This window comes from Glandiceps talaboti, chromosome 5 (assembly GCF_964340395.1).
Source record: "Glandiceps talaboti chromosome 5, keGlaTala1.1, whole genome shotgun sequence".
Taxonomy (NCBI): domain Eukaryota; kingdom Metazoa; phylum Hemichordata; class Enteropneusta; family Spengelidae; genus Glandiceps; species Glandiceps talaboti.
In genome coordinates, this window is record NC_135553.1 from 20,881,944 (window position 1) to 20,904,828 (window position 22,885).

The 22,885-nt window shown below is 39.2% G+C and overlaps 3 protein-coding genes across 5 annotated transcripts; all 3 read right to left on the reverse strand.

Annotated features, from left to right (window-relative positions):
• Positions 1-2,279: 2,279 nt before the first annotated feature.
• LOC144435570 (actin-1-like) lies at positions 2,280-5,688 on the reverse strand. The gene is made up of 5 exons (XM_078124155.1): positions 5,534-5,688; positions 4,708-4,947; positions 4,078-4,324; positions 3,165-3,350; positions 2,280-2,608 (listed from the first exon to the last, which is right to left on the reverse strand). Exons 1-5 carry the CDS (start codon positions 5,669-5,671, stop codon positions 2,280-2,282), a joined length of 1,140 nt encoding a protein of 379 aa, XP_077980281.1. The 5' UTR covers positions 5,672-5,688.
• A 1,973-nt stretch (positions 5,689-7,661) lies between these two features.
• On the reverse strand, positions 7,662-13,859 carry LOC144435270 (actin, larval muscle-like). The gene is made up of 6 exons (XM_078123858.1): positions 13,724-13,859; positions 12,969-13,208; positions 11,012-11,258; positions 10,149-10,334; positions 9,164-9,283; positions 7,662-7,999 (listed from the first exon to the last, which is right to left on the reverse strand). Exons 1-6 carry the CDS (start codon positions 13,745-13,747, stop codon positions 7,794-7,796), a joined length of 1,023 nt encoding a protein of 340 aa, XP_077979984.1. The 5' UTR covers positions 13,748-13,859; the 3' UTR covers positions 7,662-7,793.
• Positions 13,860-15,748: 1,889 nt separating this feature from the next.
• LOC144435287 (actin-1-like) lies at positions 15,749-22,806 on the reverse strand. Of its 3 annotated transcripts, none has more exons than XM_078123878.1 (6): positions 22,068-22,510; positions 21,333-21,572; positions 19,244-19,490; positions 18,396-18,581; positions 17,368-17,487; positions 15,749-16,211 (listed from the first exon to the last, which is right to left on the reverse strand). In XM_078123878.1, exons 1-6 carry the CDS (start codon positions 22,203-22,205, stop codon positions 16,006-16,008), a joined length of 1,137 nt encoding a protein of 378 aa, XP_077980004.1. In that variant the 5' UTR covers positions 22,206-22,510; the 3' UTR covers positions 15,749-16,005. The 3 variants fall into 3 exon arrangements, with proteins under 3 accessions (XP_077980004.1, XP_077980005.1, XP_077980002.1); XM_078123879.1 differs by adding an exon at positions 22,532-22,806 and having other exon boundaries at positions 16,088-17,487; positions 22,068-22,190; XM_078123876.1 differs by having other exon boundaries at positions 16,088-17,487.
• Positions 22,807-22,885: the final 79 nt, after the last annotated feature.

A 22,885-nucleotide genomic window follows, 5' to 3' on the forward strand; every position in this document is an offset into this window, starting at 1 on the left:
GCTTCTTATAAATTCCTTTACATAATAGGATTACACCATCTTTAGGTTCACGTTCAATGTTTTCATATCATTAACTGAAGTTTGACCTTGATTATAAAACTTAACCACTACTCTATGACAAACTTATTTTTATCGTTCCCAGTCACAAATAGTCTCCCAATGGGTTTATTGATCACCCGACATTTTCCAAGCAAGCAATCACTCACCCACCCACCCACTCACTCACTCACTCACTCACTCACTCACTCACTCACTCACTCACTCAGGTCATTATTTCACACACACAAAAAAACGTTTGTATTAAAATAAAATTTTATTCAATGAAGAGTGACAAAGCCCAGAGACTAATTCTGCAAGTTTATCATCAATCCTAAAACGTTATATTGATAACATGTAAAGCTTGAAAATTATTGCCTGAAAAGGTTTGAATTGTAAAAAAAAAATGCCTTAAAGAGTAAAAAAAAACACACAGAGCTTCTAGGAGGAGACCCCCTAGAACCCCCCATGAGAGATGTACATATTCCCATCCAAGCTTCCCCCTACCTTTTACTGCCAAGATGATATTACATGTAAACCTTAAAAAGAATATTTCATCCCTATATATGTAGTCGCTAATTACGTGATATTAAATATTTGCGAGACATAGGCAAGCAGTCCACTTTGATTCACGATGAAATACCCGGTATGTGAATATGATATGGGGTGGGGGGGGGGTGCCATCGTGTTTTAGAAATAAGCGATAGAGCATCAGCCTGTTTGGTTTTACATGGGGGGGGGGGGGGTCAGTGACTTTTGTCGGCCCGATAGAAATATCCACCACCACCACCACCACCACCCAGGTCGGAGAAACTGACCGGTCCCTAACTCATATGTACATGTCCCTGGTCTACATTCCAAAACATACACTGGACGCAACGTTCACATTCAAACCATGACAAAATTGTATACGTATGATCGCTTTTGGTGAATTTACACAAGATTTACTGGTGGTGAACTACATTCATATTTGGTGAACGTGAATTGATATCTGGAGTGAATGGTGAATTAGAGCAAATTTTACTTGAATATTGATCCAAGAGCGGTATAAACCCACTCATCCCTCTCCCAGTAAACTAGGCACGTTGTACGTACAAAATACAACTGCCGACATCAGACCCATGGATCAACGGAACCTACTTCAAACAGGGAAACTAAGCAACTGAATTTGATTAATAACGCTTGGCACAGCATGTTGGAAGTACAGAATGTAGTCAATCATTTTGATAAGAACAGTTGTGTGGCCATTTTACTTTAACAGTTCATGTTCACAAACAAATTTCAAGTTCCTCTGGCATTTAATGTATATGTAAAGACACTGTTCTTATCAAACAATGGTGTATAATATTTAATACAAGTCTCTGCTCTTCCAACATGCTGAGCCAAGTGTTATAATCCAATTCATTTTGTTTACTTTTCCTGTTCGTGACAGTTTCCGTTTGTCCATGGTCTGATGTCGGCAGTTGTACCAAAAAACGAAGTATCAAATTATAAAACATAGCTCTCAAGTTAGAAGTGACACAGAGTGACAACTGATATCAGAGTTACAGCGTTCAGTGAATATTCCCTTCATGTACAAGATCAATTGTTACAATGAAAGTAGATGGGTTAAAGTGGTGCAAGTCATTTGCTTGATTCAAGAGAAAATACTTCAACGTTAAAACCATAATTAAACTTTACTACTATAATGTTATTAGTGTCGATGCAGTCCTTCAATATCACGGAAATCGTCGTCTGGCTTTGATAGCATATCAGTGATTTCCTCAATATTTCACTCTACATATATACTAAATTAACCCATCGAATCGCTTATGTGTAATGCTTAAAGGTATGAGTTCTGTCAATAGTATAGCAAGTGATGGCCAAACTAATGTACCTCCGGTGGAATCTTTTAATCCACAGCAGAGATTGTGTCCCTTTAACCAATATGTAGGGTAAACATATTTTATTCGTTTACCATAAAAGGTATTATAAAGTATTCCACAACGGGTGAGCGCAATGTCAACATCCGGGACACCAAAGTAGAGGTTTCGTCAAATGTAAAAAGTATAGAAATGAAGGCCATAGAGCTCTGGTTTCCATGCATCCTGTTAGTCTCGGTTACCCAGACTATCGCCGCTGGGGGTTCTTCTACGAGACCACCCACCCTCGCTTGGGGATGTCTCGTAGGCAGATAGAGTCCCCAGCGGCGAGAGTCTGGGTAACTAAGACTATGCACGATGTACGCATTTTTGTTCCGATCATTAAAAACATTTCCTATGTACAATGGTCGGACCACATTCTTCGTATTCTTGTTTGGTAATCCACATTTGTTGAAATGTCGCCAGCGAAGCCAGAATAGAACCGCCGATCCACACACTAGCTCTTCGTTCTGGTGGCGCTATAACGATGACCCTCAAATTGGAGTCTGGTACGAGTGCTTTTATTTCTCTTCTCACTCTGTCAGCGATACCCATGTACATTGTATTCCCACCACTTAGTATGCAGTTACCATAGAGACGCCTTCTCAAGTCTATGTCACACTTCATGATAGCCCTGTACATCATCTCATGAATACCAGGTTCTTTAAGTCCTTAAAAAGTTTGAAAAAAATGAATATGTGACATTGGCTTTCATCTACATATATTTCACGTTTTACTTATTTTAAATGATGTTGTTATTTAGTTCATATTGGGTATTAAAAGATGTTATATACATTATGTTAAAAAGGACAAGATTTAATATCTACTTCCGCCTCGTTTTTTAAAAAAGATTCCTGGACTGTTTCATATCATATGCAAATATTGCATAGTGTTGACTTTGCTCATTTTTGTGTAACTTTTAATTTTAGGCGCGAAATTTAGTTACATGAGTGAATAATAATTTTTTCCAAAGTAGCACAGAGAGAAGATGCACACATGGTTGTTTTGTCTTTGCGGACCATCGTGACCGTGTTGTTGTATGAAATATCAGTCAAATGTAACAGTTGCTTCTCCGTCTTTCTAGTCTGTAAGGTACGCATTCGTGACGAGGCACCCTCACACATCAGTCAATCAATCTCACTCGAGAGGAGGCCAGTACAGTGAGGGCGGAGCGACACGATGTAGCTTACAGTCTGTCGTCTTTCTATCATTACAAAAACAAATTACCTAACAATGCAGGCTTGAACATGGCCTCTGTAGTTCGGAACCTCTCGTTGCCAATAGTGATTTCAGTACCGTCTGGTAGTTCGTAGTTTTCCTCCACCTTTTTGTTGGCGACTTGTAATTCGGCATCATAGTCTGTGGCAACATAACACAGCCTCTCTTTGATTTCACGCACAACTTCTCTCTCGGCTAGGATAGGATAATAAATATCACAATATGTTTATGTATGTATGTATGTATGTATGTATGTATGTATGTATGTATGTATGTATGTATGTATGTATGTATGTATGTATGTATGTACGTACGTACGTACGTACGAACTCGTCTTTCATTTTTATGTATGTATTGCTCTCTAAGCTGATTGAGCAATGTACTTGGCGAAAGAAGAATATATATATATATATATATATATATATATATATATATATATATATATATATATATATATATATATATATATATATATATATATGATCAAAGGAATTAGGAGTTCACAACCCGTAATTCGGAGGTTCACGCTTTTGCAATGTTCAGACGACTGGTTGTTGTCAGGCTCTGTTAATTCAAATGACATTTTGGCGTAACAAGATGGTCGGATGAATCTACTTCCCATGGGGGTTTTCTGATGTGGTTGGCAAGGTAAAAGTTATTGTTCTGTGTGTAAGTATGTGGATATCAGAACTGTTAGGTAAACCATAGACTCTCCTTTTCGTGTAGGGTCTATCGGTAAACATATTGACTGCATGACATTTAATAGTTGTAAAGAACTGGCTCTATAAACAATTGTGGAAAACCGAAACTCCATTATTACGAATCAAGGAGTCTGTGCATTCTTACTGTTTGAACACTTCTAGAAATGGCCAAGTGGCTAAAAGAAAGTCTTAAATAAATCGTAGCAATCTATGCAGCTAACCTGTGGTGGCGAAGGTGTATCCTCTTTCGCAAAGCATGTCTGCTAGATAGTCAGTGAGATCACGACCAGCCAAGTCTAGTCGACTTACAGCGTGTTGTAGGCAATATCCCTCATATACAGGTATGACATGTGTGACGCCGTCACCACTTTCTAGAAGGACACCACTGTCTCGAGCTGACGCATATATGGATAAGAGTGCTTGCATCGCCACGTACATGCCTGGTGTATTAAATGATTCAAACATCACCTGCGACGAATCGAACACGAGATAATGAATAGAGAGAGAAATGAATAGGAGTGACAAAGATTGGGGGGGGGGGGGGTAGAGAAAGAGAGAGGATTTGATTTTTCCCGCCCTGCAATTATTAAAATAATATCTTGACAAAGTGACGTTGGTGTGCTGTTGATGTTTATATATAGCGTGTGTGTGTATGTATTATCCTCAGTAGTAAATAATGGTTCCTTTTAGTGGGATATGATACAACAGTTACAATTACATAAGCGTTTTACAGAAACGGTAAGAAGAAAAAGACAATGTAATAAAAAGCAAAATTTTCGATTCATGATTCCGGAGTCTGCAATTTCCATGCTATCGATGAAATGTATTCTGACACATAAAATCAAACTTACTTGAGTCATCTTTTCTCTGTTAAGTTTAGGATTCAGTGCTGGTTCTGTCAGTAATACCCTGTAATTTTCAGGTTGTATACGTAATTCTTTTTCAAATGTATAGTGCCAAATCTTTTCCATGTCATCCCAGTTTGTTACAATGCCATGTTCGATGGGATACCGCAACGACAGAAACTCTCTTTTGGCTTGAGCTGTGTCGCCGATATAGTGGTCATCTAGTCCCTTTTGAAAACGCATACGCTGTAAAAACACGTGGTATTGTAGAATTATGAATATGAGTGGCATTATAATTTCATTTCTACCTTCCTCCCTCTCTCATGTCATACGGCCTCTTTCCAATACTCTTTCCATTCACCCACCTCTTCATACTCCCCACCCCACCCCCCACTAAACGAAGGGCTAATTTGAAATATTCCGTTACGATTCAGTACACTGATCATTTGTCATTCTAGTTAGTAAAAATGCTGTACACATTCTGTAGTCTGAGTATAGTTTCCTCAAGGAAGATTCCTCGGTTTGTTGAATTCGAATACATGTATAGTAACGATCATAGCCTATATGTATCCAAATTTCACATAAATACTGAATTCCTGGATCTGCCAGCTGTGAGTACCCATATGTTGTCTGCTACCCATATCACAAACATATGCTCCGTCTAGTCGTCAGAATTTAAATGTTTTTTTTTTGAGAAATATCAACAGTAAACTGTAAGATAGGTCGTGTCGTTCCGGCCTCACCGGCGTGCTCTATGTGAGGAGTCGACCGATGTGTGAGGGCGCCACGTCACGGCGTACCTTAATGACTATATCAATAGTACGTAACTCACTTCATGTCTCGGGTATCCCACCATGGTTGAAATAACCGCCTGTGGCGAATCATCTCCGGCAAAACCAGCTTTGATTCTACCAGATCCGTTATCAAGGACTATAGCGTTCCACTCGTCTTCGGACTCCGAATCATACATGTTGAGGAGATGTGCCGATGACGCGTACAGTGCACAGTGGTATTGTATAGTGATATTGAATGGATTCAAAACATATTGAAAACATATCTGTATATTATTATGATAAGACTATAAAAATACCAGACATCGTCTTATTTTGTATGTACACTGCATTGCACGTAGAAGTTACACTATTAAACTACCTCGTCATTGTCCACATCGATGGTGTTTATAAACGCATATCAATAATTTGGAGCACTATCAAGCGACTATACCGAGCTACAGTTACGTTGTCAACTGTTATTCAAGCTAAATGAAGGAATTCTCCTAAACAATATCAGCCATATGTGAATACAGTCTGTCTATAATTTACCAGCGTGTCGGGGAAAGTGTTTTGACGTCTCCTCTAGCCTTGAGCGTTACATCACAGGTTACTCCATATTCTCGTCTTCTACCATAACATGGCGTAATTTGCAAAGAACACTGGCCGTTGTTCGTGTCTTGATTCAAAACATAAACTCGTTAAACGATATCGTAACTCTTTTATACAATTGCAACACAATCTCAGTGTGTAGGGTAGCAATGAATGTCGAAGTGATGTCAGATTCAACAGGTGGTTACGCCAAACCCTGTCAGTAGTACGACAGTGACCCGTATGGAGGTCAACAGTTAAGTCACGTGACTGTAATTAATCGGTCAAAGGTTGTCGCCAATGCACTGTATACGCAATCATATAGATTGATAGTATTTCATTGGGTTGCCACTGTTCCTTACAATCTAGAATGTAATTAAGTTTCTGAGACACAATTTTCCTAATTAAATTAGGCATGAGAATATAATTATCTATAGTTTCCTTGGCGTGTTACATATATCTGCCGTAAACATCGCCCTCTATGTTCATAGTCACAAGATTTCCTAACGACATCTGTGTTATGGTAAATATTGACGGCTGCAATTTTCAAGTGGGGAATGGTTAGGGATGTCGTTAGGAGTAAGAATATACAGGTTGTCAGGGATATTAGTAAATTTACACTGATATACAGGTTTCAAGTTCATCTCAGTGCCATAGTATGATTTAGAAGTAAAGCATTATATCGTCGAACCAAATAAATAACTTGCAGTGTACATGTGATTAACTCGGGTATGAACTCTTCTTTTGAGCTAGAAAGTCTGCACTTGTAAGCATGCAGTAAAATATCAGAGTTTAAATGCTCATTTAAAACACAAGACAAGAAAGACATGCGTATTCGATATATATGAAACCTATACCAGTAAAATACGTGTATCTACCAAAGCTTTCCCACACCCTGGCACACAAGTCTCTATAGAAAACGGTATCAATGTACAACTGCCAACATAAGACCATGGGCGAACGAAACATGTTTACAAACAATAAACAGCTGAACTGGATTATATAAAATAGTACTTGGCACAGTATGTTTAGTCTGCTGCATGCCAACGTGGAGGTGGAGGCGGTGTAAATCGTAACACTACCGTATAGGGACCAGACTACAGTATGTTCGAAGACTTGTATTACATTCCATCATGACAGGCCACTTTACTTAGTAGTTCAAGTTCACAAACAAATTTCCAGTTCCAATGGCATTTCATGTACACATAAAGAGGCCATGAAACTGTTCATATCAAAATATGGCGTGAACTACAAGTCTCTGCTGTTCCAACATACTAAGTCTGGTGTTAACGTTATTAATCCAATGCAGTTGTTTACTTTCGCTGTTTGTAACAGGTTCAGTTTGTCTACGGTCTGATGTCAGCAGTTGTAACTGAAAATCCAAACTTTAATAATCGATGGCCCACTCATATTAATACTTCACAAGTTAGTATTTATTTGTTTGTTAATACATTTACAAAATACATCAATCGATAAGTTATTTTCAGAACAGAATTTTTTTAATTCCTGTGTTATTTGTCCCTCCACTCATTTATTGTGGAAAATTTCAATTCCTTTCTCAATAATTGATAGCACTTGCAGATACAAAATCTTTCCTTGAATGTCTGTATGAATGGAGATATCCTTTGACCGGTTTATCACAGTAGATTGACAGTACAGTACCAGATACGATGGCTGCATAAGTGTTTGTCTTTTGCCTCGTTTGTTACTTTGTTTGTTTATGTGTTTAAGTTAGAAACATTTTCTGTGAACGATACCAGGTCCAGATTCATCGTATTCTTGTTTGCTGATCCACATTTGTTGGAAGGTTGAGAGTGAAGCTAAGATGGAGCCACCAATCCATACAGAGTATTTACGTTCTGGTGGGGCAATGATCTGGATCTTCATGGTACTTGGTGCTAAGACAGTCATTTCCTTTAGCATTCTGTCGGCGATACCTGGATACATACTGATATAAGGCTATTACCTGCGTTGAGATGTTATTTGCATACTTTGGCCAATCCACCGTGACGACATCATATTCCTTTCGAAACACTAGTCTTCTAGTCAGACTTGGGACTAAAGTCCCTCACTTCTCGCAGCTATGGAGCTCGCACCTTGCCAAGATATAAGGGACGATAGTCACGAGTCTGGCAGCAAGACTTCATCCTGAGCTGACAAATATACCATATTTGGACATTACATACCTGCCCCAATAAACGCTAACTTTATGAGGTACGATGTTACTGGTCAGAATTTTGTGATTGATTAACAAGACGTGATGTTAATGACTATACGGGTGGCTGTGGACGAATTTTAAATGTCATCTCATGCATCTCAGGACTTCTAGAGTAATGACTTCGACTATACTGTGAGTGGAGGTGTAAATGGTAACGATACTGACGGTATAGGAACTAGACAAATGTCGATACAGACCTTCATTGAATAGCACCGACATCGTCTTCTGGCATTGTTAGCACATCACTTGATAGCATAACAGTGGTTTCCTTAACATTTTACTCTACATATATACTAAATTAAACCATCGAATTGCTTATGTGTTATGCCTAAATACCAGGTGTGTCAGTTCTGCCAAAAGTGAGTGATGGTCAAACTAAATGTGCCTCTGAATCTTTTAATCCACACCAGAGATTAGGCCATAAAAACGTATAAGCTTACACTAATCTTGCGCCCCTTTAATCAATATGTAGGGTAAACATTAGTTTATTCGTTGACCATAAAAAGGTAAGTATTCCGCCCCACCGTAGCTGAAGACTCAACACTGGCAGGTGAGCGCATTGTCAACATCCGGGACACCAAACTAGAGGTTGCATCACTAGCACTGTGCAGTATAGAAATCAAGGCCATAGTACTCTGATTTCCATGTATTATGAACGTAGTTTGTTCGGATCATTAAAAACATTTCCTATGTACAATGGTCGGACCACATTCTTCGTATTCTTGTTTGGTAATCCACATTTGTTGAAATGTCGCCAGCGAAGCCAGAATAGAACCGCCGATCCACACACTAGCTCTTCGTTCTGGTGGCGCTATGACCATGACCCTCAAGTTGGAGTCTGGTACGAGTGCTTTTATTTCTCTTCTCACTCTGTCAGCGATACCTACATACATTGTATTCCCACCACTTAATATGCAGTTACCATAGAGATGCCTCCTCAAGTCTACGTCACACTTCATGATAGTTTTGTAAATCATCTCATGAATACCAGGATCTTTACGTCCTTAAAGTTGGAAAAAAAGTGAATATATGACATTGGATTACATGTCCATATATTTCACGTTTTACTTATTTTAAGTGATGATATTATTTAGAAGTGTTCATATTGGGTATTAAAAGATGTATTATACATTTTGTTGAAAAAGGACATGATTTAATATGTAGCGTGCTTCAGCATCCACCCAATCTGATTAAAATGTTATGTGGTGAAAAGGCGAAATGTCTTTATTTACCTCTATTTCCATAGTTTTGTGTAGTTTCTTTTGTTCCGGGTGATCGCCGGCGATCACCGGGAACAAAACAAACTACAAAAAACGTGTTAACGAGGGAAATAGGTAAATAAAGACATCTAGCCTTTTTCGCCACATTAGATGTTAATCAGATTGGCATCCACCTTATCCTCTCTCTCTCTCTCTCTCTCTCTCTCTCTCTCTCTCTCTCTCTCTCTCTCTCTCTCTCTCTCTCTCTCTCTCTCTCTCTCTCTCTCTCTCTCTCTCTCTCTCTCTCTCTCTCTCTCTTTAATTCATGGACGGTATCATAAAATATGTAAATATTGTATGGTGTTGACTTTGCTCATTTTGATGTAACATTTTTATTTTAAGGCGAGTGTACAATAATGTGTTTTTTCAAAGCAGTACAGACAGAAAATGTATACATTGTGGTTTGTCTTTGCGGACCACCGTGACCGTATTGTTGTGTGAAAAATCAGTAAAATTTAACAGTTACCTCAGTCTTTCTAGTCTGTAAGGTCGTGACGAGGCGCCTTCACACATCGGTCAACGCCTCTCACCAGAGAGGAGGTCGGTGAGGGCGGAGCGACACGACGTAGCTTAGTATCCCGTCTTTCTATCATTACAAAAACAAATTACCTAACAATGCAGGCTTGAACATGGTCTCTGTAGTTCGGAACCTCTCGTTGCCAATAGTGATTTCAGTACCGTCTGGTAGTTCGTAGTTTCTCTCCACCTTTTTGTTGGCGACTTGTAATTCGGCATCATATTTTGTGGCAACATAACACAGTCTCTCTTTGATTTCACGGACAACTTCTCTCTCGGCTAGGATAGGATAATAAATGTCAGAATATATAATAATCAAAGGAATTTAGAGTTCACAGGTCGCAACTCGGAATTTTACGCTTTTGCGATCTTCAAATGGTTGGTTCTTATCAAGATCTGTTAAGTTATTAGTTCAAATAATTAACACATTGGAGTAACAAGATGGTCGGACGAATCTGCTACTTCCTTATAGAGGTCTGATGTCATTGGCAAGGTAGAAGTTACATTGTGTGCGTCAGAGTGTGGATATTAGAAGTGATAGGTAAACCATAGACTCTACTTTTCGTGTAGGGTTTAGCAGTAAACACATCAGTGCATAGTGTCGCTGCCAGGCTCGTAACTATCGTCCCTAAGCTTTGTAAGCCGAGCGGCAAAGCCGCGAGAAGTGAGGGACTTTAGTCTATAAACGGTCCCTCACTTATCGCGGCTTCGCCACTCGGCTTACAAAGCTTAGGGGCGATAGTTACGGGTCTGACAACGAGACTAATCAGTGTATGACACTGATGTTAATAGGTGTGAACAATTGGCTCTAGAATATAAATACTTATGGAAAACCGAAACTCCGTCACTACCAATTAAGGAATCTGTGCATCCTTAATGTTTTCACACTTCTAGAAATGGCCAAGTACTAACTAAAAGAAAGTCTTAAATAAATCGTAGTAATCTATGCAGCTAACCTGTGGTGGCGAAGGTGTATCCTCTTTCGCAAAGTATGCCTGCTAGATAGTCAGTGAGATCACGACCAGCCAAGTCTAGTCGACTCACAGCGTGTTGTAGGCAATATCCCTCGTATACTGGTATAACGTGTGTAACGCCGTCGCCACTTTCTAGAACTACACCAGTGGTTCGACCTGGCGAATATAGAGATAAAAGAGCTTGCATCGCCACGTACATGCCTGGTGTATTAAATGATTCAAACATCACCTGCGACGAATCGAACAAGATATAATGTATAGATTAGAAGGGACGAACTGAGTACGAGTGACAAAGAAGTGTAAGATGGGGGGGGGGGGGTAGGTAAAGGGGATGGGGGGATGGGGGGGGGGTAGGTAATAGGGGAGGGGGAGTGTGAGTGTTACCTGCTTGCAGACAGCAGAAACGATCAAGACAGAGTATGAAGATAAAAAGAGAGACATAATATTTTACTATATTACTTATTCTCTCCGACAAGTAACTGACACAAATCATGACACCCCCCCCTCCAAGTAAAATGATAGATAAGTTTAGCATGGAAACCAAGGCAGAAATTGATAATCCGGGACACATCTTAGAAAAAGTGATGTTGGTGATATATATATATATATATATATATACACAATATGTGTGTGTGTGTGTGTGTGTGTGTGTGTGTGTGTGTGTGTGTGTGTGTGTGTGTGTGGTGGGGGGGGGGTGTGCGCTTGTGTGTAAAATAACATCCCTCAATACTAAAAATGATAATAGCTCCTTTTATTGTAATGTGGCCAAAAAAAAGAATCGTTTCTGGTCAGGACAGTCTAAAATGGTGCGACGACGCGATTTTTCTTTTTAATTCTCAATAAACCCCGGCGTCACTCAGTCTACTATTTACGGCAGTTACTGTTCTTTTTATTTAGTACTTTAGAGCAAGTGCAGGGTTCTTCACGATTTTAACCAATAAAGAGATGGCCTAATTTGCATATTAATTTGCACATCATCTTTAGCATATTTTTCAGATCATAATATTAGAGAGTGAAAAAATGTTTCCAACATCACAAAAGGCCTACACAATTCCTATTTTATCCATTCAGCAAACTAGAATACACAGAAATTTGTTCAGATCAACAATTTCCAAACCTTTAACATAATTCACAAGGTAAGAATTTCAGGAGGGAGATTGACAGTTACACAGCTTTGACGCTGTTGGCAAGCACACCACACATGCTTCACATTGCATGCACCTATTAGGCTAGTTATCAGTTAGTTTTGAGTTGTTGGTTTTGCCTGGTAAACTTGCATGTCATTCCTAAAAACAATCTAAAAACAATTTATTTTATTTTATTTTTACAATTTGATATCCTTTTTATTTATATTAATTTGCCACAAATATATATATATTTTTTGTGACATATTTGGGCTATGAATTAGAGAATACGTTCAGTGCTCATGTGACTGACAAACATGGCCGCCGCATCGTGCTACGGCAATCGCGATTCCCATCCATTTAGGACAGTAATTCTAACACGGAACCGTACCGGAGTAGTAATTCTTTAAGACTAAGTATAAATTGGAAGTTTTCAGTCGTATTCATCGACATAATAGCAAAACAGGTCATGCCGTCGCATGTGTACTATTACGCGTACGGGAAGGCTTGGGAAAGCTGGGTTGATTTACCCGGCCACGTGCGGAAACTAACGACATACCGTGTTCGATCTTGCTGTACTTGTACTACGCCACTACGGTATTACTGGGGAATCGTTTAGGGTGTAAACTGTTTTAAATTTGTTTCGACTACCATCGTTATTATCGAGGCGATACACATTGAAGTGTGTATGTGGGGTAGATACCCGGGTAGATATCATTTACTGGTTCGTCATTGTTGGCTGATTTTTTTGGCCATACAATTACATTAGCTATCAATATACATTTTGCATTTTATTCACATAAAATCAAACTTACTTGAGTCATCTTTTCTCTGTTAAGTTTAGGATTCAGTGCTGGTTCTGTCAGTAATACCCTGTAATTTTCAGGTTGTATACGTAATTCTTTTTCAAATGTATAGTGCCAAATCTTTTCCATGTCATCCCAGTTTGTTACAATGCCATGTTCGATGGGATACCGCAACGACAGAAACTCTCTTTTGGCTTGAGCTGTGTCGCCGATATAGAGGTCATCTAGTCCCTTTTGAAAACGCATACTCTGAAGAAAAAAAAGGAACCACGTGGTATTTGTAGAATGATGGATAAATTATAATATCTCTGCCCTCCTCCTTCTCTCGTGTCCATCCCCTCCTTCATCGCCTCAGACATTCCCACGGGCCCTCTCCAATCATCTTTCCCTTCACGCATCTCCTCATACCCCCTATTCTAGTTAGTAAACATATAAAATGCTTTACACATTCTCAGCCTAGTCTGAGAATACTTTCCTCAAAGAAGATTCCTCAGTATGCTGAATTGGAATACGTGTACACCGGGCGTTTAGAGTATCGTCGTAGCCATAGGCTATATGTATCCAAAGTTCAGATGGATTATCAGCATTGAAACGCTTTGTTTGAGAAATATTAATTGAAAAATCAATAGTACTAGACTGTAAGATACGTCTAGCCGCTACGCCCTCACCGGCCTGCTCTAGGTGCGAGCTTGACCGATGTCTGAGGGCGCCCTGTTACGGGGCACCTTTATGCTGACTACTGGTATATGTCAAAAGGAACTCACTTCATGTCTCGGGTATCCCACCATGGTTGGAACAACCGCCTGTGGCGAATCATCTCCGGCAAAACCAGCTTTGATTCTACCAGATCCGTTATCAAGAACTATGGCGTTCCACTCGTCTTCGGACTCCGAATTATACATGTACAGTGCACAGTGGTATTGTATAGTGATATTGAATGGATTCAAAACATAGTGAAAACATATCTGTACATTATTATGATAAGACTATAAAAATATCAGACATCGTCTTATTTTGTATGTACACTGCATTACACGTAGAAGTTACACTATTAAACTACCTCGTCGTTGTCCACATCGATGTATTTTATAAACGCATAAAGTTAAGTTGGACGGAGCACTATATTGAGCTAGCTAGCTATATCAGTTACGTTATTCAAGCTAAATGAATGAATTCTCCTAAACAATATCAGCCATATGTAAATACAGTCTGTCTATAATTTACCAGCGTGTCGGGGAAAGTGTTTTGACGTCTCCTCTAGCCTTGAACGTTACACCACAGGTTACTCCATATTCTCGTCTTCTACCATAACACGGGGTAATTTGCAAAGAACACTGGCCGCTGTCCGTGTCTTGATTCAAAGCATAAACTCGTCAAACGATATCGTAACTCTTTTATACAATTGCAACACAATCTCAGTGTGTAGGGTAGCAATGAATGTCGAAGTGATGTCAGATTCAACAGGTGGTTACGTCAAAACCCTGTCAATACCACAGTGACCCATAGGAAGGTCAACAGTTAAGTCACGTGATTGCAATTAATCGGTCAAAGGTTGTCGCCAATGCACTGTATACGCAATCATATAGATTGATTGTATTTCATTGGGTTGCCACTGTTCCTTACAGTCTAGGATGTAATTAAGTTTCTGAGACACAATTTTCCTAATTAAATTAGGCATGAAAATATAATTATCTATAGTTTCCTTGGCGTGTTACATATATCCGTCTTAAACATCGCCCTCTATGTTCATAGTCACAAGATTTTCCTAACGACATCTGTGTTATGGTAAATATTGACGGCTGCAATTTTCAAGTGGGGAATGGTTAGGGATGTCGTTAGGAGTAAGAATATACAGCTTGCCAGGGATATTAGTAAATTTACACTGATATACCGGCTTCAAGTTCATCTCAGTGCCATAGTATGACTTAGATGTAAAGCATAATATCGTCGAACCAAATAAATAACTTGCAGTGTACATGTGATTAACTCGGGTATGAACTCTTCTTTTGCTAGAAAGTCTGCACTTGTAAGCATGCAGTAAAATCTCATAGTTTAAATGCTCATTTAAAACACAAGACAAGAAAGACATGCGTATTCGATTTAGATGAAACCTATACCAGCAAAATACGTGTATCTACCAAAGCTTTCCCACACCCTGGCACACAAGTCTCTATAGAAAACGGTATCAATGTACAACTGCCAACATCAGACCATGGACGAACGAAACATGTTCACAAATTTAAACAATAAACAACTGTCCTGGATTACATAAAATAGTACTTGGCATAGTATGTTTAGTCTGGATACCAACGTAGAGGTGGAGGTGTAAATCGTAACAATACCGTATAGGGACTAGACTACAGTATGTTGGAAGAACAGAGACTTGTATTACATTCCATCATGACAGGCCACTTTACTTAGTAGTTCAAGTTCACAAACAAATTTCCAGTTCCAATGGCATTTCATGTACACATAGAGAGGCCATGAAACTGTTCTTATCAAAATATGGCGTGTAATACAAGTCTCTGCTGTTCCAACATACTAAGTCTGGTGTTAACGTTATTAATCCAATGCAGTTGTTTACTTTCGCTGTTTGTAACAGGTTCAGTTTGTCTACGGTCTGACGTCGGCAGTTGTAACTGAAAATCCAAACTTTAATAATCGATGGCCCACTCGACACATATTAATACTTCACAAGTTAGTATTTATTTGTTAATACATTTACAAAATACATCAATCGATAAGTTATTTTCAGGACAGGATTTTTAAATTCCTGTGTGATTTGTCCCTCCACTCATTTATTGTGGGAAATTTCAATTCCTTTGTCAATAATTGATAGCACTTGCAGATACAAAATCTTTCCTTGAATGTCTGTATGAATGGAGATGTCCTTTGACCGGTTTATCACAGTAGATTGACAGTACAGTACCAGATACGACGGCTGCATAAGTGTTTGTCTTTTGCCTCGTTTGTTACTTTGTTTGTTTGTTTATTTGTTTGTTTGTTTGTTTGTTTGTTTGTTTGTTTGTTTGTTTGTGTGTTTAAGTTAGAAACATTTTCTGTGAACGATACCAGGTCCAGATTCATCGTATTCTTGTTTGCTGATCCACATTTGTTGGAAGGTTGAGAGTGAAGCTAAGATGGAGCCTCCGATCCATACAGAGTATTTACGTTCTGGTGGGGCAATGATCTTGATCTTCATGGTACTTGGTGCTAAGGCAGTCATTTCCTTTAGCATTCTGTCAGCGATACCTGGATACATACTGATATAAGGCTATTACCTGCGTTGAGATATTATTTGCATACTTTGGCCAATCCAACGTGACGACATCATATTCCTTTCGAAACACTTCTAGTCAGACTTGGGACTAAAGTCCCTCACTTCTCGCAGCTATGGAGCTCGCACCTTACCAAGATATAAGGGACGATAGTCACGAGTCTGGCAGCGAGACTTCATCCTGAGCTGACAAATATACCATATTTTGGACATTACATACCTGCCCCAATAAACGCTAACTTTATGAGGTACGATGTTACTGGTCAGAATTTTGTGATTGATTAACAAGACGTGATGTTAATGACTATGCGGGTGGCTGTGGATGAATTTTAAATTTCATCTCATGCATCTCAGGACTTCTAGAGTAACGACTTTGACTATAATGTGAGTGGAGGTGTAAATGGTAACGATACTGACGGTATAGCGAACTAGACTAGTGTCGATGCAGACCTTCATTGAATATCACCGAAATCGTCTTCTGGCATTGATAGCACATCACTTGATAGCATAACAGTGGTTTCCTCAACATTGTACTCTACACATATACTAAATTATACCATCGGCGAATCGCTTATGTGTTATGCCTAAATACCAGGTGTGTCAGTTCTGCCAAAAGCGAGTGATGGTCAAACTAAATGTGCCTCTGAATCTTTTAATCCACAGCAGAGATTAGGCCATGAAACGTATAAGCTTACACTAATCTTGCACTCCTTTAATCAATATGTAGGGTAAACATTAGTTTATCCGTTGACCATAAAAAGGTAAGTATTCCGCCCACCGTAGCTGAAGACTCAACACTGGCAGGTGAACACGTTGTCAACATCCGGGACACCAAACTAGAGGTTGCATCACTGTGCAGTATATGAATCAAGGCCATAGTACTCTGATTTCCATGTATTATGAACGTATTTTGTTCGGATCATTAAAAACATTTCCTATGTACAACGGTCGGACCACATTCTTCGTATTCTTGTTTGGTGATCCACATTTGTTGAAATGTCGCCAGCGAAGCCAGAATAGAACCGCCGATCCACACACTAGCTCTTCGTTCTGGTGGCGCTATAACCATGACCCTCAAGTTGGAGTCTGGTACGAGTGCTTTTATTTCTCTTCTCATTCTGTCAGCGATACCCATGTACATTGTATTCCCACCACTTAATATGCAGTTACCATAGAGATGCCTCCTCAAGTCTACGTCACACTTCATGATAGTTTTGTAAATCATCTCATGAATACCAGGATCTTTGCGTCCTTAAAGTTGAAAAAAAGTGAGTATGTGACATTGGCTTACATGTACATATATTTCACGTTTTACTTATTTTAAGTGATGATATTATTTAGAAGTGTTCATATTGGGTATTAAAAGATGTCATATACATTTTGTTAAAAAAGGACATGATTTAATAAGTAGCGTGCTTCAGCATCCACCCAATCTGATTAAAATGTTATGTGGTGAAAGGGCGAAATCTCTTTATTACCTCTATTTCCATAGTTTTGTGTAGTTTCTTTTATTCCGGGCGATCGCCTTGTTTTCTTTGTGGGAAAGCGGCGATCACCCGGTGAAACAAACTACAAAAAACGTGTTAACGAGGGAAATAGGTAAATAAAGACATCTAGCCTTTTTCGCCACATTAGATTTTAATCAGATTGACATCCACCTTATCCTCGCCTGCCCCCCCCCCCTCTCTCTCTCTCTCTCTCTCTCTCTCTCTCTCTCTCTCTCTCTCTCTCTCTCTCTCTCTCTCTCTCTCTCTCTCTCTCTCTCTCTCTCTCTCTCTCTCTCTCTCTCTCTCTCTCTCTCTCTCTCTATTTAATTCCTGGACTGTTTCATAAAATATGTAAATATTGTATGGTGTTGACTTTGCTCATTTTGATGTAACTTTTATTTTAAGGCGAGTGTACAATAATGTGTTTTTCAAAGCAGTACAAACAGAAAATGTACACATTGTGGTTTTGTCTTTGCGGACCACCGTGACCGTATTGTTGTGTGAAAAATCAGTAAAATTTAACAGTTACCTCAGTCTTTCTAGTCTGTAAGGTCGTGACGAGGCGCCTTCACACATCGGTCAACCCCTCTCACTGGAGAAGAGGTCGGTGAGGGCGGAGCGACACGACGTATCTTAGTATCCCGTCTTTCTATCATTACAAAAACAAATTACCTAACAATGCAGGCTTGAACATGGTCTCTGTAGTTCGGAACCTCTCGTTGCCAATAGTGATTTCAGTACCGTCTGGTAGTTCGTAGTTTCTCTCCACCTTTTTGTTGGCGACTTGTAATTCGGCATCATAGTCTGTGGCAACATAACACAGTCTCTCTTTGATTTCACGGACAGCTTCTCTCTCGGCTAGGATAGGATAATAAATGTCAGAATATATAATAATCAAAGGAATTTAGAGCTCACAGGTCGCAACTCGGAATTTTACGCTTTTGCGATCTTCAAATGGTTGGTTCTTATCAAGTTAAGTTATTAGTTCAAATAATTAACACATTGGCGTAACATGGTCGGACGAATCTGCTACTTCCTTATAGAGGTCTGATGTCATTGGCAAGGTAGAAGTTACATTGTGTGCGTCAGTGTGTGGATATTAGAAGTGATAGGTAAACCATAGACTCTACTTTTCGTGTAGGGTTTAGCAGTATACACATCAGTGCATAGTGTCGCTGCCAGACTCGTAACTATCGTCCCTAAGCTTTGTAAGCCGAGCGGCAAAGCCGCGAGAAGTGAGGGACTTTAGTCTAACGGTTCCTCACTTCTCGCGGCTTCGCCACTCGGCTTACAAAGCTTAGGGGTGATAGTTACGGGTCTGACAACGAGACTAATCAGTGTATGACATGTTAATAGGTGTGAAGAATTGGCTCTAGAATATAAATACTTATGGAAAACCGAAACTCCGTCACTACCAATCAAGGAATCTGTGCATCCTTAATGTTTTCACACTTCTAGAAATGGCCAAGTACTAACTAAAAGAAAGTCTTAAATAAATCGTAGTCATCTGTGCAGCTAACCTGTGGTGGCGAAGGTGTATCCTCTTTCGCAAAGTATGCCTGCTAGATAGTCAGTGAGATCACGACCAGCCAAGTCTAGTCGACTTACAGCGTGCTGCAGGCAATATCCCTCGTATACTGGTATGACGTGTGTAACGCCGTCGCCACTTTCTAGAACTACACCAGTGGTTCGACCTGGCGAATATAGAGATAAGAGAGCTTGCATCGCCACGTACATGCCTGGTGTATTAAATGATTCAAACATCACCTGCGACGAATCGAACAAGATATAATGTATAGATTAGAAGGGACGAACTGAGTACGAGTGACAAAGAAGTGTAAGATGGGGGGGGGGTAGGTAAAGGGGGGGGGTGGGGGGGTAGGTAATGGGGAAGGGGGAGTGTGAGTGTTACCTGCTTGCAGACAGCAGAAACGATCAAGACAGAGTATGAAGATAAAAAGAGAGACATAATATTTTACTATATTACTTATTCTCTCCGACAAGTAACTGACACAAATCATGACACCCCCCCTCCCTCCAAGTAAAATGATAGATAAGTTTAGCATGGAAACCCAGGCAGGAATTGATAATCCGGGACACATCTTAGAAAAAGTGATGTTGGTGATATATATATATATATATATATATATATATATATATATATATATATATATATATATATATATATATATATATATATATATAGTTTTGTTAAAAAACTATTACGCTCTGCCACTGCGGTATAGAGCACTGTCTTAGCAGATTGATACTCACCGAGTTATATATATATATATATATATATATATATATATATATATATATATATATATATATATATATATACAATATACACAATATGTGTGTGTGTGTGGGGGGGGGGGTGTGCTTGTGTGTAACATCCCTCAGTACTAGAAATAATAATAGCTCCTTTTATTGTAATGTGGCCAAAAAAAAGAATCGTTTCTGGTCAGGACAGTCTAAAATGGTGCGACGACGCGATTTTTCTTTTTAATTCTCAATAAACCCCGGCGTCACTCAGTCTACTATTTACGGCAGTTACTGTTCTTTTTATTTAGTACTTTAGAGCAAGTGCAGGATTCACCAATAAAGAGGTGGCCTAATTTGCATATTAATTTGCACATCATCTTTAGCATATTTTTCAGATCATAATATTAGAGGGTGAAAAAATGTTTTCAACATCACAAAAGGCCTACATCACAAAAGGCCTACAAAATTCCTATTTTATCCATTCAGCAAACTAGAATACACAGAAATTTGTTCAGATCAACAATTTCCAAACCTTTAACATAATTCACAATGTAAGAATTTCAGGAGGGAGATTGACAGTTACACAGCTTTGACGCTGTTGGCAAGCACACCACACATGCTTCACATTGCATGCACCTATTAGGTTAGTTATCAGTTAGTTTTGAGTTGTTGGTTTTGCATGGTAAACTTGCATGTCATTCATAAAAAACAATCTAAAAACATCGTATTTTATTTTATTTTTACAATTTGATATCCTTTTTATTTATATTAATTTGCCACAAATATATATATTTTTTGTGACGAATTTGGGCTATGAATTAGAGCATACGTTCAGTGCTCATGTGACTGACAAACACGGCCGCCACATCGTGCTACGGCAATCGCGATTCCCATCCATTTAGGACAGTAATTCTAACACGGAACCGTACCGGAGTAGTAATTCTTTAAGACCAAGTATAAATTTGAAGTTTTCAGTCGTATTCATCGACATAATAGCAAAACAGGTCATGCTGTCGTATGTGTACTATTACGCGTACGGGAAGGCTTGGGAAAGCTGGGTTGATTTACCCAGCCACGGAAACTAACGACATACCGTGTTCGATCTTGCTGTACTTGTACTACGGTATTACTGGGGAATCGTTTAGGGTGTAAACTGTTTTAAATTTGTTTCGACTACCATCGTTATTATCGAGGCGATACACATTGAAGTGTGTATGTGGGGTAGATACCCGGGTAGATATCATTTACTGGTTCGTCATTGTTGGCTGATTTTTTTGGTCATACAATTACATTAGCTATCAATATACATTTTGCATTTTATTCACATAAAATCAAACTTACTTGAGTCATCTTTTCTCTGTTAAGTTTAGGATTCAGTGCTGGTTCTGTCAGTAATACCCTGTAATTTTCAGGTTGTATACGTAATTCTTTTTCAAGTGTATAGTGCCAAATCTTTTCCATGTCATCCCAGTTTGTTACAATGCCATGTTCGATGGGATACCGCAACGACAGAAACTCTCTTTTGGCTTGAGCTGTGTCGCCGATATAGAGGTCATCTAGTCCCTTTTGAAAACGCATACTCTGAAAAAAAAAGAAACCACGTGGTATTTGTAGAATGATGGATACATTATAAAATCTCTGCCCTCCTCCTTCTCTCTTGTCCATCTTCACCGCCTCAGACATTCCCACGTCCCCTCTCCAATCATCTTTCCCTTCATGCATCTCCTCATACCCCCCTATTCTAGTTAATAAACATATAAAATGCTTTACACATTCTGTAGTCTGAGAATACTTTCCTCAATGAAGATTCCTCAGTATGCTGAATTGGAATACGTGTACACCGGGCGTTTAGAATATCGTCATAGGCTATATGTATACAAAGTTCAGATGGATTATCAGCATTGAAACGCTTTGTTTGAGAAATATTAATTGAAAAATCAATAGCAGACTGTAAGATACGTCTTGCCGCTACGCCCTCACCGACCTGCTCTAGGTGCGGGCTTGACCGATGTCTGAGGGCGCCCTGTTACGGGACACCTTTATGCTGACTACTGGTATATGTCAAAAGGAACTCACTTCATGTCTTAGGTATCCCACCATGGTTGGAACAACCGCCTGTGGCGAATCATCTCCGGCAAAACCAGCTTTGATTCTACCAGATCCGTTATCAAGGACTATGGCGTTCCACTCGTCTTCGGACTCCGAATTATACATGTACAGTGCACAGTGGTATTGTATAGTGATATTGAAAGAATTCAAAACATAGTGAAAACATATCTGTACATTATTATGATAAGACTATAAAAATATCAGACATCGTCTTATTTTGTATGTACACTGCATTACACGTAGAAGTTACACTATTAAACTACCTCGTCGTTGTCAACATCGATGGCTTTTATAAACGCATATCATTAATTAAGTTGGACGGAGCACTATATTGAGTTAGCTAGCTACATCAGTTACGTTATTCAAGCTAAATGAATGAATTCTCCTAAACAATATCAGCCATATGTAAATACAGTCTGTCTATGATTTACCAGCGTGTCGGGGAAAGTGTTTGACGTCTCCTCTAGCCTTGAGCGTTACACCACAGGTTACTCCATATTCTCGTCTTCTACCATAACACGGGGTAATTTGCAAAGAACACTGGCCGCTGTCCGTGTCTTGATTCAAAGCATAAACTCGTCAAATTAAACGATATCGTAACTCTTTTATACAATTGCAACACAATCTCAGTGTGTAGGGTAGTAATGAATGTCGAAGTAATGTCAGATTCAACAGGTGGTTACGCCAAAACCCTGTCAATACCACAGTGACCCATAGGAAGGTCAACAGTTAAGTCACGTGACTTAATCGGTCAAAGGTTGTCGCCAATGCACTGCATACGCAAT

Coding starts and splice junctions, on each gene's coding strand:
- LOC144435287 (XM_078123876.1), bottom strand. CDS start 22,205: ATGTATAATTCGGAGTCCGAAGACGAGTGGAACGCCATAGTCCTTGAT. Junction 18,582..19,243: donor ATACACCTTCGCCACCACAG/GTTAGCTGCACA, acceptor ATCCTATCCTAG/CCGAGAGAGAAGCTGTCCGT. Junction 17,488..18,395: donor GTTCAAGCCTGCATTGTTAG/GTAATTTGTTTT, acceptor TTCAACTTTAAG/GACGCAAAGATCCTGGTATT.
- LOC144435270 (XM_078123858.1), bottom strand. CDS start 13,747: ATGGTGGGATACCCGAGACATGAA. Junction 13,209..13,723: donor TGGGATACCCGAGACATGAA/GTGAGTTCCTTT, acceptor TTTTTTCTTCAG/AGTATGCGTTTTCAAAAGGG. Junction 9,284..10,148: donor GTTCAAGCCTGCATTGTTAG/GTAATTTGTTTT, acceptor TCCAACTTTAAG/GACGTAAAGATCCTGGTATT.
- LOC144435570 (XM_078124155.1), bottom strand. CDS start 5,671: ATGTATGATTCGGAGTCCGAAGACGAGTGGAACGCTATAGTCCTTGAT. Junction 4,948..5,533: donor TGGGATACCCGAGACATGAA/GTGAGTTACGTA, acceptor GTGTTTTTACAG/CGTATGCGTTTTCAAAAGGG. Junction 3,351..4,077: donor ATACACCTTCGCCACCACAG/GTTAGCTGCATA, acceptor ATCCTATCCTAG/CCGAGAGAGAAGTTGTGCGT.